Raw genomic sequence first — 16,323 nt, 5'->3', positions numbered from 1 at the left:
AATAAAAATAATTCTAAGTAGGTAGATGACTAATATAACTCTTGTTTTCCGTAGTTAGACAAGTTTAATAAAATTCTTATTTTCCGTCTGAAGTGATCACAGTTCTCGATTAATTAACATATTCTGACCTCAGCGGATAACAATTTTTATGTAAAAGCATCGATGCGCATCGGTAATGAACTCCCGACATTGCTTATAGTGTAACTAGTGATGTACTACAGTTTCGAGTAAAATAATGCTCGAGAACTCGAATACTAGTATTGTCCGACTCGGCACATTACTAGTATTCGAGTTTTCGAGTATTTTCATACTCGTTGTAACCTGACTCGAGTTTTCAGACATGAATAAATATTTAACTACCGTATCGGAACCGAGTTGTTTTAAAATTGGTTTGTAAACTTTTTTTTTTTTTAATTATGTTAACATTGAATGTTAAGTCATCTACAAAATTTTTCTTTTGTAATTAAGAAGAAATTTATTATTTAAATTCATTAAATCTATTAGAAATGTAATGTAAAACAACATACAATTAATACGCCAGTTGAATTTACTATTAAAATATTATAAGGTCTCGAAATATGTATTTTAATATCGTGTATCCGAATTCTGTATTTCGAGTACTTAAGTATTAAGGTATTCGAGTCGGTACTCAAGCGATCCTAGCTTGGCACATCACTAGTTTGTACCGATTATAGTTTAGCACGCAAGCTGGTGTTATTATTTATAAACTAGTCATGCTCGCGACATTGCGTGTATAAGTATCCATCTCTAATTAATTTTGTACAACGTTTTTCACACTTTTATTTTTAACGCCATCTATTGTCAAAACAAAAACAAGATTCTAGTTCACGATACATAGCTTTAAAAAAATAACAATATAAGTTCTTTAAAGAATATTTTTTTTTAACTTTCTGTAATCTATAGTTTGATCCATGTTTAACTTAATATTTGTACAAAAATAAACATAAATAAATTAAAAAAGGAACAATTATCGCGTAATGTCCAACATTTGACAACAATTTCAATCTTGATTTTGTCAAGATGACATGATGTCAAGAGACCAATGAATGACGAGGTTTCTCGTAGACAAATTAAACTGAAATTATTTTAACGTAATCAGTTCTCAACGGTTGGAATGTTGCAACGTGGAGTGTAGACTCGCTGGTTGGTGATGTTTCAGGATAGATTGGACAATAGGGATGACTATAGAATAAAATAGAATGGAATAGAACGTAATAGAATGTAATATAATAGAAATAATCTTTACTCAAATAGATTTGTCTACAAGTTTTTTAAAATAATATTTTTTTTATGATTCTACTGCAAAACCTAGTAAAAACCATACAAATTAGTGATAGGGTAAAAATTCTAAAAGTCGCATCGATTTGGAGAAAAAATATTTGACATTTGAGTAAAAATAAAAATTCGCATCTGGCAACCCTGGCTGTAAACCAATATCAAGGAAAGCCACAAAAAAAAAAATATTGAACTATTGTTTGGAAGTTTCATAAGAACTGAAATCGATTGTAATTCTAGAAAACTTCCATTCGATATTAAGAACAAATCTATAACAACATTCACGTAATATGCAAAATGTAATATAGAATAAATAAAAAATCAATTATAAATCATAAGAAATGCTTCCGTATGCTCTCTAAGTAACGGTAAAAAAAAAAAAAGAAATATCAGGCAGACAACAGCAGCAGTCGCTGTGTGGACCGGGGACCGGTCGGCAGGTGACGTAACACCGCAACCTTGTGCAACCATACCCGCGTACAGGCTGGCGGTAAACCGGTTACAAGAGATTAAAAGATTTTGCTCCGCAAAAAACTTCGTTACTTTAATTGTGACAAAATTATAATTTTGGATTGCGTTCCACAATAAAAAAAAAATTGAAATTAAACCAATTTTTTTTTTCTTTGAAAACTTTGAAATTACGTAAATTTTATTACATATTTTACAAATTATATTTGTAAGAAAAAATAGTTAATTATTTTATTTTATGTACAGATGTACAAAGTTTTATATCTATTATATACACACCTTACATCTACGTACTACATACAAATATCAAAAACAAGACCTTAAAAAATTACTTAAAGAAAAAAAAAATTAAGAATTTATTATAAATAGTTATGCCAGTTATTTTGTTTTAAAAATTAAACGATAAAAATGATTTTGAAAAAATTTCTATGGAACCAATTTGTAAGTATATCCTTTCAGATAAAAAAAAATCCTAAATCTTTTAGATTGACACCTTAATAAGCATATAGGATAGGTTGGATAGGATAGATTTACGTTAAATTGACGCAGATTATATTTACATGGAAAAACATAAGCAGGGACAGAGTTCCACTCCTTGGTCGTGCCGCATGACGAAGGAGGTCGTAAAGCGCTTCGTGCGTATAAAAGGCATGTATACGACGTAAGGATTGACGTTCTCGCTCTTACTCGTTGTTTGATTTTTTTTATGCAACTTAAAATGGCAAACAAGCTGACGGCCCACCTGATGGAAAGTGGTAACCGTCGCCTATAGACATGAGCAGTACCATGGACATAACAGAGTATACTATTTCATTCATGGTACCCCCATGCGTTGCCATTCCTGAGGATTCAGGTGTTATTCCTCTGTATCCAGTAAGTTCACGCATCCAGTAATTTCGAAAGGGTTTAAGAGCTATGATGCCATAGATAGACAGATACACAAACACGTCAAACTTATAACACCTATATTAATGTGTCTCGTAAATGAAAACTTGTAAAAATTACAGTCAAATTAAAAAATAGCTTTTTATTTAGGTCGGTAAAATAAAAAAAAAATATGTTAAACACTTTTATGCGAGATATTACATAGGTTAACCGACTTCGAAGAGTGGGAAAACCTTTGTGTGTTTCTATTATCCAATAACGAGATTGGTCCGTTTGTTTTCTCGAATAATCGTTGCACCGTCATGTTATGTTGCAACGGACCTGTGCCACAAACGCTATGGTAAACATTCCCGAAAATTATTACACTGGGAACCGGTTTAAAAGTGACAGACAGACAGACGGATAATTCGTGTGAAATGTACGGGAAGGCATGCATATACTTGTATGATTGAAGTTTGTTTTTTTTGTTTAATTTAATTTTTATTATATATTAGCTTTTGCCTGCAACTTTGTTCATGTATGTTTTGCAAGTAAATATTCATTTTCAGATGGCGTATCATGATAAAATATACCTATAGGAATATAACTGTAAAATCTAATCCAAGTTCATATTGGTCCTTGTAATAAAGATTACGTTCTGATACAGACTCAAATTATGATCTAGAGTTTGGAATCAATATTGCCAGTTATTGATTTTATTAGCAAATTTTTCTGTCTTCAAAAACAAGGAGATTCTCAATTCGACTGTATTATTTTATGTATAGGTTATTTATTTATTTATAACAGGAAAACCGAGACTTAATTACGTAAAAAAATAATTACACAAAAAAAAAACTAGGTACTTGATTTTGTGTCCTTTTTTCCTTTGTTCCCTTATAACTCCGTCATTTATGTATCGATTTGGAAAATTCTTCTAATATCTGAAAAGATACACTTACAGATTGATTCTATAGAACTTTTATTATATTTTTTTTTTAGTATAGATCATATAGTTTTTTTATTGTAAACCAAAATCTTAATGTTATTGCTCAGCAAAATGTATGTATGAGACGAAATTTATAATAATAATAATATACTTTATTACTCAGACTACAATTTGGTACGTTTTGTTAGTAACAGTTTTCTTACAAACTATGTTAGTAAAAAAGAAAAGCAAATTAATTGAAGCAGTTCACTCAGATGTGAGCCAGCCGACTAGATCAGCATCTGAATGAAATTCCCAATTACAGCCGAGTTATATTTATCGCCTATTACTTTTAGAATATTGTTGGTGTTTGTCTTAACCCTATGTAGCAATGATGTAATTTATATAAGTACTTTCCCTGTTATTATCATAAATTGAATCATCTGTGATGATGAATGGCTGCATACATGAAATTCTGAATCTCGCAACCTAAAAACCTATATGCATCCGAAGACACAAGAAAGTGTGTCAATGAGTAACCAGTCATGTTGCGTAATAAAGGACGACTCTTGAGTTATGGCCATAACTTGAGTCTTATTACGTAAGGCGTAGATGTCAAATTAAAATGACCACTTATAAATTGATGTGTGTCGCAAGATGCATGTGTTTAAAATTATTTAATATATAATAATTATTTTGAAGTGGTTTATGGAACCGAAACGTGGTCCTATACGCAAAAGCGTCACAAATTGTTTACCATTAAGGGAATATAAAAAAATAAAAAAAAAAACAGTTGTAACGGTCCCTTCATTAGCAACTAACAATAGATATGAGCCTGTAATTTAAGAAGTCAACCGAGCATCGTCCTACGATGTGCTTGACGAACCTTGACTAAGTTTCCGGGTACGAACATACGAACGCAAATTTTTGTTACGGTTCAAAAAACTTCATTATACCTAAGTAGTTATATTTTGTGTCGCATTTTTTTCTATCTGTATCGCATCCTCAATTTATTATTATACGAGTTAGGACTGACAAAAAATTGTTTTTGAAATAAATAGATTTTGCATTGTCTACAATCGTTACAAAATTTTTTTTTATACCACTGAGGTGGCAAACATGTATACGGCCCATCTGATGATAAGTGGTTACCGTAGCCTATGAACGCCTGCAAGACCAGAGGTATTATGTGCGCGTTGCCGACCCTGAAGAAACCTCTTTACCCCCCTTTTGAAGAACCCCATGCTGTGTAGTCTCTTGGGAAAACCTCGACAGGGAGCTCATTCCACAACCTGAGTGTTCGTGGGAGGAAAGGATTGACAAAAAATTGGTTTTAAAATAAGTAATTCTCTCCAATCGTTACAAAATTTATTTATTTATTTATTTCGTGAACTAGATGAGCTTTACAGTCTCCCAATACGAAAGTATCAGTAGAATAAAACATATAAAAAGGAATCATCAAATCAGCCTTTAACTGTCCACTGCTGAACATAAGCCTCCCCTTTAGGGAGTTTTGCCAGTACTTGTCACGTTTGGCAGGCGGCTTAGCAACTGCAGTCAGGCTTTGGAAATTATTTAAGAGGAACGCAGATGCCCATCCCTCGCCCTCCCTTGATCGTAGTGGAAAGGATATTTCCTAATAATTCCGTATTCCCATTTAAAAATGTTTTCACAAATACCAACGTTATATCGTTCAATTGGTACGCAATTACAGCCAAGAAGAACGGGCATGAAACTCAGTTGTCGCTTAGTTCAAAAAATAAATAAATTAGGAACTTTTCTTGTCTGAAATCATTTGAAAATATCTTAACTACACACACTATATCTAGACATTCGAAGTGAATGGCGGCCATAAGTCGCAGTTGGGTAATGCAGTTGATAATTCGCTTTCTCTATATCATTGGACTCACTTCACTTGCTCGCGACCTTTGTTTTTATTATCCGGAGGCAGCACAAATTGATTATTAACACCAAAATGCAGTAATAAGGTATCGTAAAGAACGACAAAGTGTAACTCCCTAATTCATAAAAACTAAAACCTTTTATTGAACCAACTTAGAATAACAAACAAGCTGACGGCCCACCTGATGGAAAGTGGTAACCGTCACCTATAGACATAAGCAGTACCATGGACATAATAGACTATACTGTTTCGTCCATGTTACCCCCCATGCGTTGCCATTTCTGAGGACTCACGTGTTATTCCTCTGTACCCTGTAAATTCACTGCCATATCGCACCCTTCAAACCGAAACACAGCCATGCAAACACAACTACTTCACGCTAGAAACACGAATGGGACAGAGGTGCCCAAGCAAACGACTTTTGTACAAAATATCCCTCTGGTAAACTATCAAACAGTAAACACTTTCAACAAACCTTTTTTTATCTATTACACAGTTACGTCACTTTCTTTCAAAATGGGAATTTAATATACGGAATCGTGTATTTACAAACAAATTTTGCTCCACAAAAAGCACGATTTTGCTCTACAGAGTAAACGACTGTTTCGATCGTGATATAATTATTAAAATCAGTTCTTTTTTTATTGTTCTAGAACGCCTTTTCTAGACTGTCTGTAGTAACAATGTCTGTCTGCATTTGTAACCATACATTGTACTCGTTTCTATGAATATTTCAAGCTTATCATGACTTAATATTTGAACAAATGTTTCTAACAATTCGAAAGTATGTTGATATGTATGTACATCTATACTAAATCTTTACATCTGTACAAACAGTAAATAATATGACACAATGACATAATTATCATTGTTTAGACATACATTATGTATAAATGTGATCGATTGTGACATATAAATTTAAAATTCTTATTTATTTTATAATCTGTATCATTCTTTGAAGGGAACAATAAAGAGTTTTCATTCATTTATTCTTTCCGTAAGTAATAATTTTACAAAAGAACCGACTGTAAAATTCCATCCTTACTAATATTACAAAGTATTTGTTTGTTTGTTACCTTATAGCACTTTAGCTGCTTAATCAGTCATTATGAAATTTAGTGTACATGTACTACAGGGGATGGAAAAGGATATAGGTTACTTTTATCCTACTTAGTTGCATAGCATAGTACGTATATGACGAGTGGCAATTATGACAAACTATATATCTTCTCTCTCTTATCCTCTTATCATATTAGCAGTTTACTGTCCATTGCTGAACATAGGCCTCCTCCATAAGGAGGGTTAAGCAAATAGTTGCTACGCTTGGCAGCCAGGTTGGCAACCTTAAGCTTTGGTGATGTTTTAAGAGGGCCGCTACTGCCCATCCCTCGATCATTAATTTCCATTAGTCGCCCCTTACGACATTCACGGAAAAGGAAGCGAAACTATGTATATGACAAGCTGCAATTATGACAAACTGTACGTATTCATTTGTCGTGTTTCGATTACGGCAAATCTCGTATATGACAAGCTATAATTATGACAAACTACGTATATGACAAGCTATGATTATGACAAACTTCATATATGACGAATTACAATTCATGACACGTTGCAATTTTCACAAACTACGTATATGACTAGCTGCAATTGTAACAATTACTTTACATATATGACGAGCAACACTTATAAGAATTTACATAAAACTTTTTACTAGTGACGTGTTTTTTACATAGAGTAAGTAAATTTTAATACGAATCTAAAACATTCTATTTGTAAAATTTTCATAAGTTATGTGCTGAGTTAAAAGATTCATAATATATTTATAATTTTAAAACACACTCACACATAATAATCGTGAAACATCCTCAATTTTGGCAGTTTGATAAAAAAATACCTACAAAGTATCATCTTGCAACGTCGACGCATTAATTTATTTTCAAGGTGATAAAAACAACTTATAGATAACGACTTATTTGTATGAAAAATAAGCAAAAAATATATATATAATTAAATATTTTTTGTTTATTTTAAAAGCTACATAGACGATTAGTATATAATATTATGTAGTACTAATAGTCGCATTTCCTATATTTTTTTATACATCTTAGAATGGTAAACAAGCTGACGGCCCACTTGATGGAAAGTAATAACCGTCGCCTATAGATATGAGCAGTAGCATGGACATAACAGAGTATACTGTTCCGCCCATGATACCCCCCCATGCGTTGCCATTTCTGAAGACTCAGGTATTATTCCTCTGTACCCTGTAAATTCACTGCCATAACCCACCCTTTAAACCGAAACACAATCATGTATACATAACTGTTTCACGGTAGAAACACGAATGGGACAGAGGTGCTCAAGCAATCGACTTTTGTACAAAGTCTCCCTCTGATAAAAATTTCTTATTATTACACGTGTTACATAAATATCACTTCAGATTGTGTTACAGATCCTGGTCGAACAATTTATATAATGTCTAAAGATCTTATTTAGATATTCTGTGGCTATGAATTGATATTTTGTAAATCTTTATCTGTACCTACAAAATTATAATAATTAGATAGATAGATAGATATTCTTTATTGTTTCCTCCAAAAGATTACAATAGTAAACTTATTATAAATATAAATAATTACAAGATGTAATGATTACGATTTAGCTAATTTAATCTAAAAACTAAATTACTGAATTTCAAACAAGGAGGTTCTCAAATCGGTTGTATTTTTGAATTAGTGGATTGCACTGGATTACCCATATTAAATCATTTTCTCTCTAACAACACTGAGTTGGCTGGAAGAGATCTCTTTCAGAGATAAGTCCTCCCTTGCTAATAAGTTGTTAAACTAATTGTCGAATATATTGTTTAAGTGCAATAAAGATTATATATTAGTAACAAATTAAATTATGTTTCACAAAAAAAAAACTTCAATTGTGGCAAGACTAGTTATTTTGATTTCAAAACTTTAGTTTACTACTGAACCGATTTTGATCAAATTTCTATAAGACCAATCTGTAAGTATATCCTTTCAGATAAATAAAGAATTTTCCAAATTGAGTTTAAACAGACAGAGTTATAAGATAACAAACATACAATCGAATTGATAAACTTCTTTTTAAGCCGGTTGATAACAACTAAGCGGTATTAGTAAACGAATGCAAATTTTCATAATCAGTTCTTACTAATGTGTATTTATTTATTTCAAATAAACATACAGCTTCAATAATGCATGTGACAATTACACAAATAATATGTCACAATTAAAATTGGATTTATTTCGTGAACACCAATTTATTTTTGTAAAATACAGTATAATGTAAGTGTACATTACTATTTTTTAATTAAAAAGAAATAATTAAATTTAATAAAATTAAGCTTAATTTAAAAAACAGTGCGGGATTCCAGGAAGTAAAATTTGTTTTACTGATTTAAAAAATCCTTTAACAATTATCAAACTCGGATCATCGTTGACGACAAAATCGAACATACAGTCGATGTAAGGAACTCCTCTTTGTTTAAAGCTGGTTAAAACCACAACAATCAGGTACCGAATCAACATAATTGTTCCTCATTTCACTTGAAACCAAACAGTATTGCATACAGTATGTATGCAATACCACAGTGGTATCATTTCCCAGGAGGCTGCGTAACTGGCACTTTCGTTTTTCATTTTACTACGCTTACACGTCACGACCGAACCGATACGATCCGATATCGGATATGTACGATCTTTACGACTATGAATCTTTATGGGCTCTTTTCAAATTGACTTCAAAAAGAAGGAGTTGCTTAATTCGGTTGTACTTTTCTTTTGTTTGTTATCTTATAACTCTATCAGTTGTAAACCGATTTGGAAAATTCTTTTATTATCTAAAATAAATTTACTTATAGGTTAGTCTTATAGATATTTTATTAAAATCAGTTCAGTATTTTAGTTCTTAAATCAAAATAAATGCTTTTATCACAGTCGATGTCGGTTTGTTTTTTGCGGACATAATCTTGACGATATCGTGAACGTTTTTTAGTGGAAGACTTTGTACAAAAGTCGTCTGCTTGGGTACCTCTGTCCCACTCGTGTTTTTGCCGTGAAGCAACTGTGTTTGTACGACTGTGTTTCAGTTTAAATGGTGGGATATGGCAGTAGAATTGCAAAATGCAGAGGTATGGTCTTATGCCGTTTTAATCTATAGGAATGGTAACGCATTAGGTAACTATGAACATCACAACATATTCTTTGACGTCATCATCATCATTATCATGTCAGTTGTTAACTGTCCACTGCTGAACATAAGCCTTTCCCGTAAGGGGGATGTTGCTAATAGTTGCTATGCGGGTTGGCAACCACATTTATTACCCGAGCATTATGCTCCCTTAGTCGTCTCTTACGACACCCACGGGAAAGGAAAGGGCGGTCCATTCTATGACGGGACCATATGGCATTTTATGTATATTGTGTTATTCATGTTTATAGACAATGGTTACCGTTTACCATTAGGTGAGTCGTCCTTCTATACCAAATAGCCAATCTAAGTTTCTTAAAAAAAAACTTTCACTGCATTATAATAATGTAGACGTGCACGTTAGTTAAATCGAAAAGCATCTCCATACAATTGTATAATTATTTAGCTCGCCTATCAAATTCGTGACGGTAAAATTGTACCATATCGTGGCGTGCCATGGTGAATTATAAGATCGCCTGTGGCTCTTAACAATAAGCCATAACAGATGATTATAGGCGATCAGGACCGCATACTCGTTTGTAATCACCTCGTATATACGATGATCATCTGTAATCGTGAGGTTTTTCGGCACATCAACATGTCTGTTTGTTCATACATATTCATAAAGACAATGGAGGATTGGATAGTGATTATGCCAACAATAGTTGATGATGTATGACTAGCTTTTACCCGCACCTTTATCCACGTAATTGGGATATATTCAGTGACTGAGATAAAATGTAGCCTATATATCCATCTTTTATAATATATATGCCAAAAATGCCAATTTTCAAAGTTATGGGTGAAGCCGTAAAAACGCAAAATATGCTTAAACATGGTTTCCACGAAAAAAGTGACTCCAGTTATGAAAAAACCAGTTTTATTTTATTTAAAAACTAAACTACTAAATTAACTTTGATAAAATTTTTATCCTTCCAATTAAAAAAAAATATCTAAATCATGAGTTATTATATTACGATAAGGTAATAAACATAGAAAAAAATACAACCAAATTGTGAACTTTCTGCTTTACAGTCGATTGAAAACAATACAAATTAAAATTTTTTATTAAAATCGCTTGAGCTTCGGAGATCAGCATGAAACAACATCGTTATGTGGTATCATAGTGCTAATTTTAGAAAACTCAATTCAAAAATAGAATCTCGTCAAGTCTAAATAGTCCTGTATAATGTAGCCTACTATAATTTCCGTATCATAAATCGTGTCGTCAGGTCGAAAGGTGTAAAACAGTTAAAAAGTTAACTGTTAGCACTCCCGTTGGTCAACTCTAATTGTATATAATTAATTATACAATATTCGGTCCAGTTTAAGACGCAAAATGGTTTACCGTTTTGATTTTTCTTTGTGCGCCTACACAAATATTCTGTAGACGTCTAATTTCTTTCTCTTAAATTTGGTATTAGTTCCGTGTTGGAGTCATAACAATTTTGTCACTATTGAAGTCATTGTCATTTTGCGGGGCAAACTGTTAGTGTGATATATCCGTATTTCTACATTTGTCGCACGATTACGAATTCTAAATTCATATATTTCAAATCGAATCTTCCAATGACTCTTCTTTTTCAATTGATGCGTTTTATTCGTTTTAAAATAAGAATAGTGCCACAATTAGACAATTGCTTTGTCACGATCGAAGTCGCTATTTATATTTATGGAGCAAAACCTAATTGTAAACTAATGTCAAAAGAGGAAATATTTGACTTTTTATTTATAATGAATAACTCAAAAATAACTGATTTTAAAAATTCTTCCCCTCAAAATTTTAAAAAGCTATCATAATTAAATAGCTATATAATACATATATAGTTGCTAATATATCAACTAAGATGTATTTCATTTTTAATAAGACCGTGCGAAGCTAGAGCAAGTCATTAGTGAGTTATAATTATATTTATTTAAACTAAATTAAGCGAAGAATAAAATAATATTAAATATAAACAATGTTAAATGGCAAACAACCTACATATTGAACGTAAACCAATATTGATATATGTACAACAAATCCAAATTCATTCAAACTAGGTCACATACGACCGTGTGTGGATATATTTGATCAGTTTAAATATTGCAACACTACGCAGCAGGTACTAGTAAATACATACAGCGCGTGACCACATCCTATTACATGGTATTTAGTTGTCACAGTTGTTCAAACAGCTTTAGCGGCTAGTTACACTGTGGACAGCTTGCAAGTGACAATCGTCTCTCTAGACTTTCGTATGATTATTGAAAATTTTACTCCACAAACAAATAGTGACTTCATTCGTGACAAAAAGTGTAATGTCTGTCGATTGAAACAACTGTCAAAATCAATGCAGAATTAATGAAGATAGAGTAACTTTGTGTCAAAATCAATGCAGAATTAGTGAACTTAACAATATATACATAAAAAATATCGTCTAACTGAGATCCTAGAGGGGATTCTAGCTTATTGTCAACCGACTTCAAATAGAACAAGGTTCTCGATTCGATTGTATTTTTTTATGTTTGTTACCTCATAACTCCGTCAGTTGTAAACCGATTTGGAAAATCCTTTATGTATATCAAAGGATATACTTACAGAGTTTCGCCATAGAAATTGTATCAAAATCGGTTCAGTATTTTAACTATAAAATTAAAATAACCGGTTTTATGTTTAAACTCAAACAAAGTAATATATCTATTAATCATCGTTTATTGCTGTATTTTGTCACGATTGGAGTCGCGATCGAAATTTGTGGAGCAAAATCTACATTTACCTACCTACGTACTAGTTTACTTCATTTACTTTACAAGTTACGTTGATGTTTTTTTTTTTTGTTCTACTGCCAACCTAATTTAAATGTGCGTAGGCAAATTCAAGTGATTACTTTAAGCCCAAAAAAGGATATAAGCTACCATGAGGTCAACTCTCGAATCATGGTCACTCACCTGTGATTCAAACCTAGACTTGGGCTGCTTCATTAAACGAAAACAGTTAATTTGACTGTTGGCAACACCGTTAGAATAATAATTGATTTTTGATGAAAAACAATCTCCAAATATATATATAATAATTTGCATATGGCCATATAAATAAAGAAAATTTCACATTATATTCCACAAAAAAGCGTCTTCAATTATGACAAAAGCAAATATTTCGATTTCAAAGTTAAACTACTAAATGGACGACAGAAGAAAAATGATTTTCCAAATCAATTTACAACTTACAAAGTTAAGAGATAACAAACATATAAAAATATAAACGAATTGAACTATTTTTCAATCGACTTAAAAAAGAGAGAGCTTTTTGAAGTTGGTTGAAAAATAGCCATTAATCACACATAAATAAAATGATATGAAAAGTGAAAAAGGACTCCGTTTTATAAATTTCTAAATGAGAAGATTCTCAGTTTATATTTTGTATGTGTTGCACCATATTTTTAAGATTTCAGAACCGATTTTCATGACTCTTATTAAAATTAGTAATGGCTACTCCTTTATAGGACCACTATATTCATTTTATGACAATTAAAATTGCTGTTATTAAGAATGAGCATGGGTAGTACATATTTGCAATTAACTGCTTACATAATATTTGCTACAAAGTTCGCAGTCAATATCAGAGAGTTGGCAACCCTAACAGCAAGGCGTGCCACGCGGCCTTTCACTAGATCGTAATCATATCTGTAACAATACAGTGTATGACATTTCAGCTTAAGACCTTGTCAAGCAAATGACCGTCGTGGTCAAATTCATAGAGTACTAGATGTCTCGGTAAATTTCGTATCACTTACGAGTACAACGCCATCTATTAAAAGTAGTCCGAAGTAGAGACAGAAAAACCTTTTTTGAATTTTAGTTGAACTTTAGGATCTTTTCGACTTTTTTGCTTTTAAACTATCCCTGTATTATAATAAATAAAATGAAATAATTAAATAAATGGGCTTAAATATTTTTATTCAAAGAAACTTAGTCCTTTGAATAAAAATATTTCTTTCTTAATGATTGTCCCCTACAAGAAAACCGATTTCAATTCATCTTTTTCTTGTTATTGGCAACATTGTTTGGGTCCTATTCTTTCTTGATTGTTGTATAGTATATGTCTTTTAAGACATGTGAAGCGAATAAAAACTCGAAGGTAGTTAGAAGTAGCTTTATATTATTAAAGAAAAATATACAGAGAGAGTTCATTTGTGCAACTACAAATTTTGTCATATAATTTTTTTTTATACAACTTAGAGTGGCAAACAAGCTTACGGCCCACCTGATAGAAAGTGGTAACCGTCGCCTATAGACATGAGCAGTAGCATGGACATAACAGAGTATACTGTTTCGCTCATGATACCCCTCATGCGTTGCTATTCCTGAGGACTCAGGTGTTATTCCTCTGTACCCAGTAAATTCACGTCATATCCTTCAAACCGAAACACATCCATACAAACACAACTGCTTCACGGTTAAAACACGAATGGGACAGAGGTACCCAAGCAATCAACTTTTGTACAAAGTCTCCCTCTGGGTCTACATCGGGTAAAGAGAAAAAAATAATAATAAGATGACATGTAAATTTATAATGTCAGGCTTTAACAGTATATTTTTTTTAATTACTGGTCCGTATTGTTTCAGACTGAACGATGTGGAGCGTGTTGTTGTTGGTGGCGCTAGTAGCGACTGCGCGTTCTAAACAAATACCGCACACACATGGTAAGTCTACTCCTGCATGAAAATATCATCACCATCATACCAGCCTTTAACTGTCCACTGCTGAACACAAGCCTCCTCTTTAAGGAGGTTTGTCAATAGTTGCCACCCTTGGCAGGTGGATTGGCAACCGCAGTTAGGTTTTAGAGATGTTTTAAGAGGAATGCTGCTGCCCATACCTCGCCCTTTTTTACTTATGACACCCACGGGAAAAGAAGGGGTGTCCTATTTTATGGCGGGACCATACGACTGACAACAACGACATGTAAATATGCGTGTATTTATTTATTTTTTAAGGAAAGAATGAAAGGAAAACATTGTTGTTTATTTTATGTATTTTAGTTTTTCTTTTAATATGTATTATTTTATATTTTTATGTTTTTTTTTTGTATGTCTATCTATGTCTGTTATTATTTGTGTGCTGTAAGTAACGCAAATAAATTATATGAGTATATCTATCTATGTATCTAATGAATGAAAATGGAATAGTAACTCTACCTTTTTTTTTATACAACTTAGAATAGCAAACAAGCTGACGGCCCACCTGATGGTAAGTGATAACCGTCGCCTATACACATGAGCAGTACCATGGACATAACAGAGTATACTGTTTCGCCCATGATACCCCCCATGCGTTGCCATTCCAGAGGACTCAGATGTTATTCCTCTGTACCCTGTAAATTCACTGCCATATCCCACCCTTCAAACCGAGACACAGCCATGCAAACACAACTGCTTCACGGTTGAAACACGAATGGGACCTCTGTCCCTTTCGTGTTCCCTGTACCTCTGTACCCAAGCAATCGACTTTTGTACAAAGTCTCCCTCTGATACCTAATGCACAATTGTTGTTTGTTCCACATTTCCAGAGATTTGGATTGTTTGTAATGGAGATTAGCAATCCCATTGCTATCAATATACCCTGTCAGGTCGACCTCCACGCTGTTTCCCCTGAAAACCATCGTGATTGATTTATTGTTGAATTCATCACGATAAGCCAACTGACCTGCTTCATCATCACGTATCATCCCTCACTGGTGCCCCGCCAGTGTACACCTATAGCGCAGGCGGGGTTAGCCCATCGTGACGAATTCAACAAGAATTGTTCACGATGGTTTCCAGGGGGAATCACGTGGAGGTCGACGTAATAAGGCATATTGCTAGTAATGGGGCTGTCAAACTCCATTGCTAACAATCTCTTTCCCCCTTTCATTTCATTTCATAGTAGACCCTCTGATGTGTATGCATGATCGCTTTATATTGGTATTTCAATGATCTATTTTATATGAAATCCACACATTCGAAGTATCGAGCAAATAGCTAGTGTGGGATAAACAACAAATGTAAGCTTATTGCAATAGGTATTTTTATACATTTTAGTCACGAACGAGATCAGCGTGTGAGCTCCAAACATGGTACACATGCTTAAGTGGTTTTCGACATGTGAACGACCTTACATCCACTATTGGTACGATGGTATCGTCCGCACGGGGATTACGTATCGATTACCATCATAAAACCACCATCTTCGCTCAAAACAAATACATATTGCTTCGCAAAAAATAACTTTCTGAACATATCGAATAATATTCAATAATGCATCGTCTACTTATCCCTCTGTTTCCCCAATGGTTGACTGGTAGAGAACACTGTCCGGTGTTAAATCCGCCAAATGTATATAAAAATTCACTGTACCCTAAAATTTAAAAAAATAAATTATATTTTTTTTATACAACTTAGAATGGCAAACAAGTTGACGGTCCACCTGATGGAAAGCGATGAGATTATAAGACATAACAGAGTATACTGTTTCACCCATAATACCACACATGCATCGCCATTCCTGAGGATTCAGGTGTTATTCCTTTGTACCCTGTAAATTCACTGCAATATCCTGCCCTTCAAACCAAAACACAGTCATGCAAACGTAACTGCTTCGCGGTAGAAACACGAATGGGAT

General features: G+C 33.1%; 1 protein-coding gene and 1 long non-coding RNA gene across 2 annotated transcripts in view; one reads left to right on the top strand and one right to left on the bottom strand.

Annotated features, from left to right (window-relative positions):
• Positions 1 to 16,323, top strand: part of LOC113509550 (uncharacterized) — a 75,289-nt gene that overhangs the window by 20,625 nt on the left and 38,341 nt on the right. The window contains exon 2 of the mRNA XM_052898224.1: positions 14,289 to 14,366. Coding sequence (XP_052754184.1) covers positions 14,297 to 14,366 — 70 coding nt within the window. The 5' untranslated portion in view covers positions 14,289 to 14,296. The remainder of the gene's footprint in view (positions 1 to 14,288; positions 14,367 to 16,323) is intronic.
• Positions 1 to 16,323, bottom strand: part of LOC128201406 (uncharacterized) — a 57,636-nt gene that overhangs the window by 32,173 nt on the left and 9,140 nt on the right. The gene's annotated exons all lie outside the window — the stretch shown is intronic.

The sequence above is a fragment of the Galleria mellonella genome, unplaced genomic scaffold (genome assembly GCF_026898425.1).
Source record: "Galleria mellonella isolate WM207_F2 unplaced genomic scaffold, CSIRO_AGI_GalMel_v1 utg424, whole genome shotgun sequence".
In the NCBI taxonomy this organism is placed as follows: Eukaryota; Metazoa; Arthropoda; class Insecta; order Lepidoptera; family Pyralidae; genus Galleria; species Galleria mellonella.
This window is presented reverse-complemented; position numbering and strand designations above follow the sequence as displayed.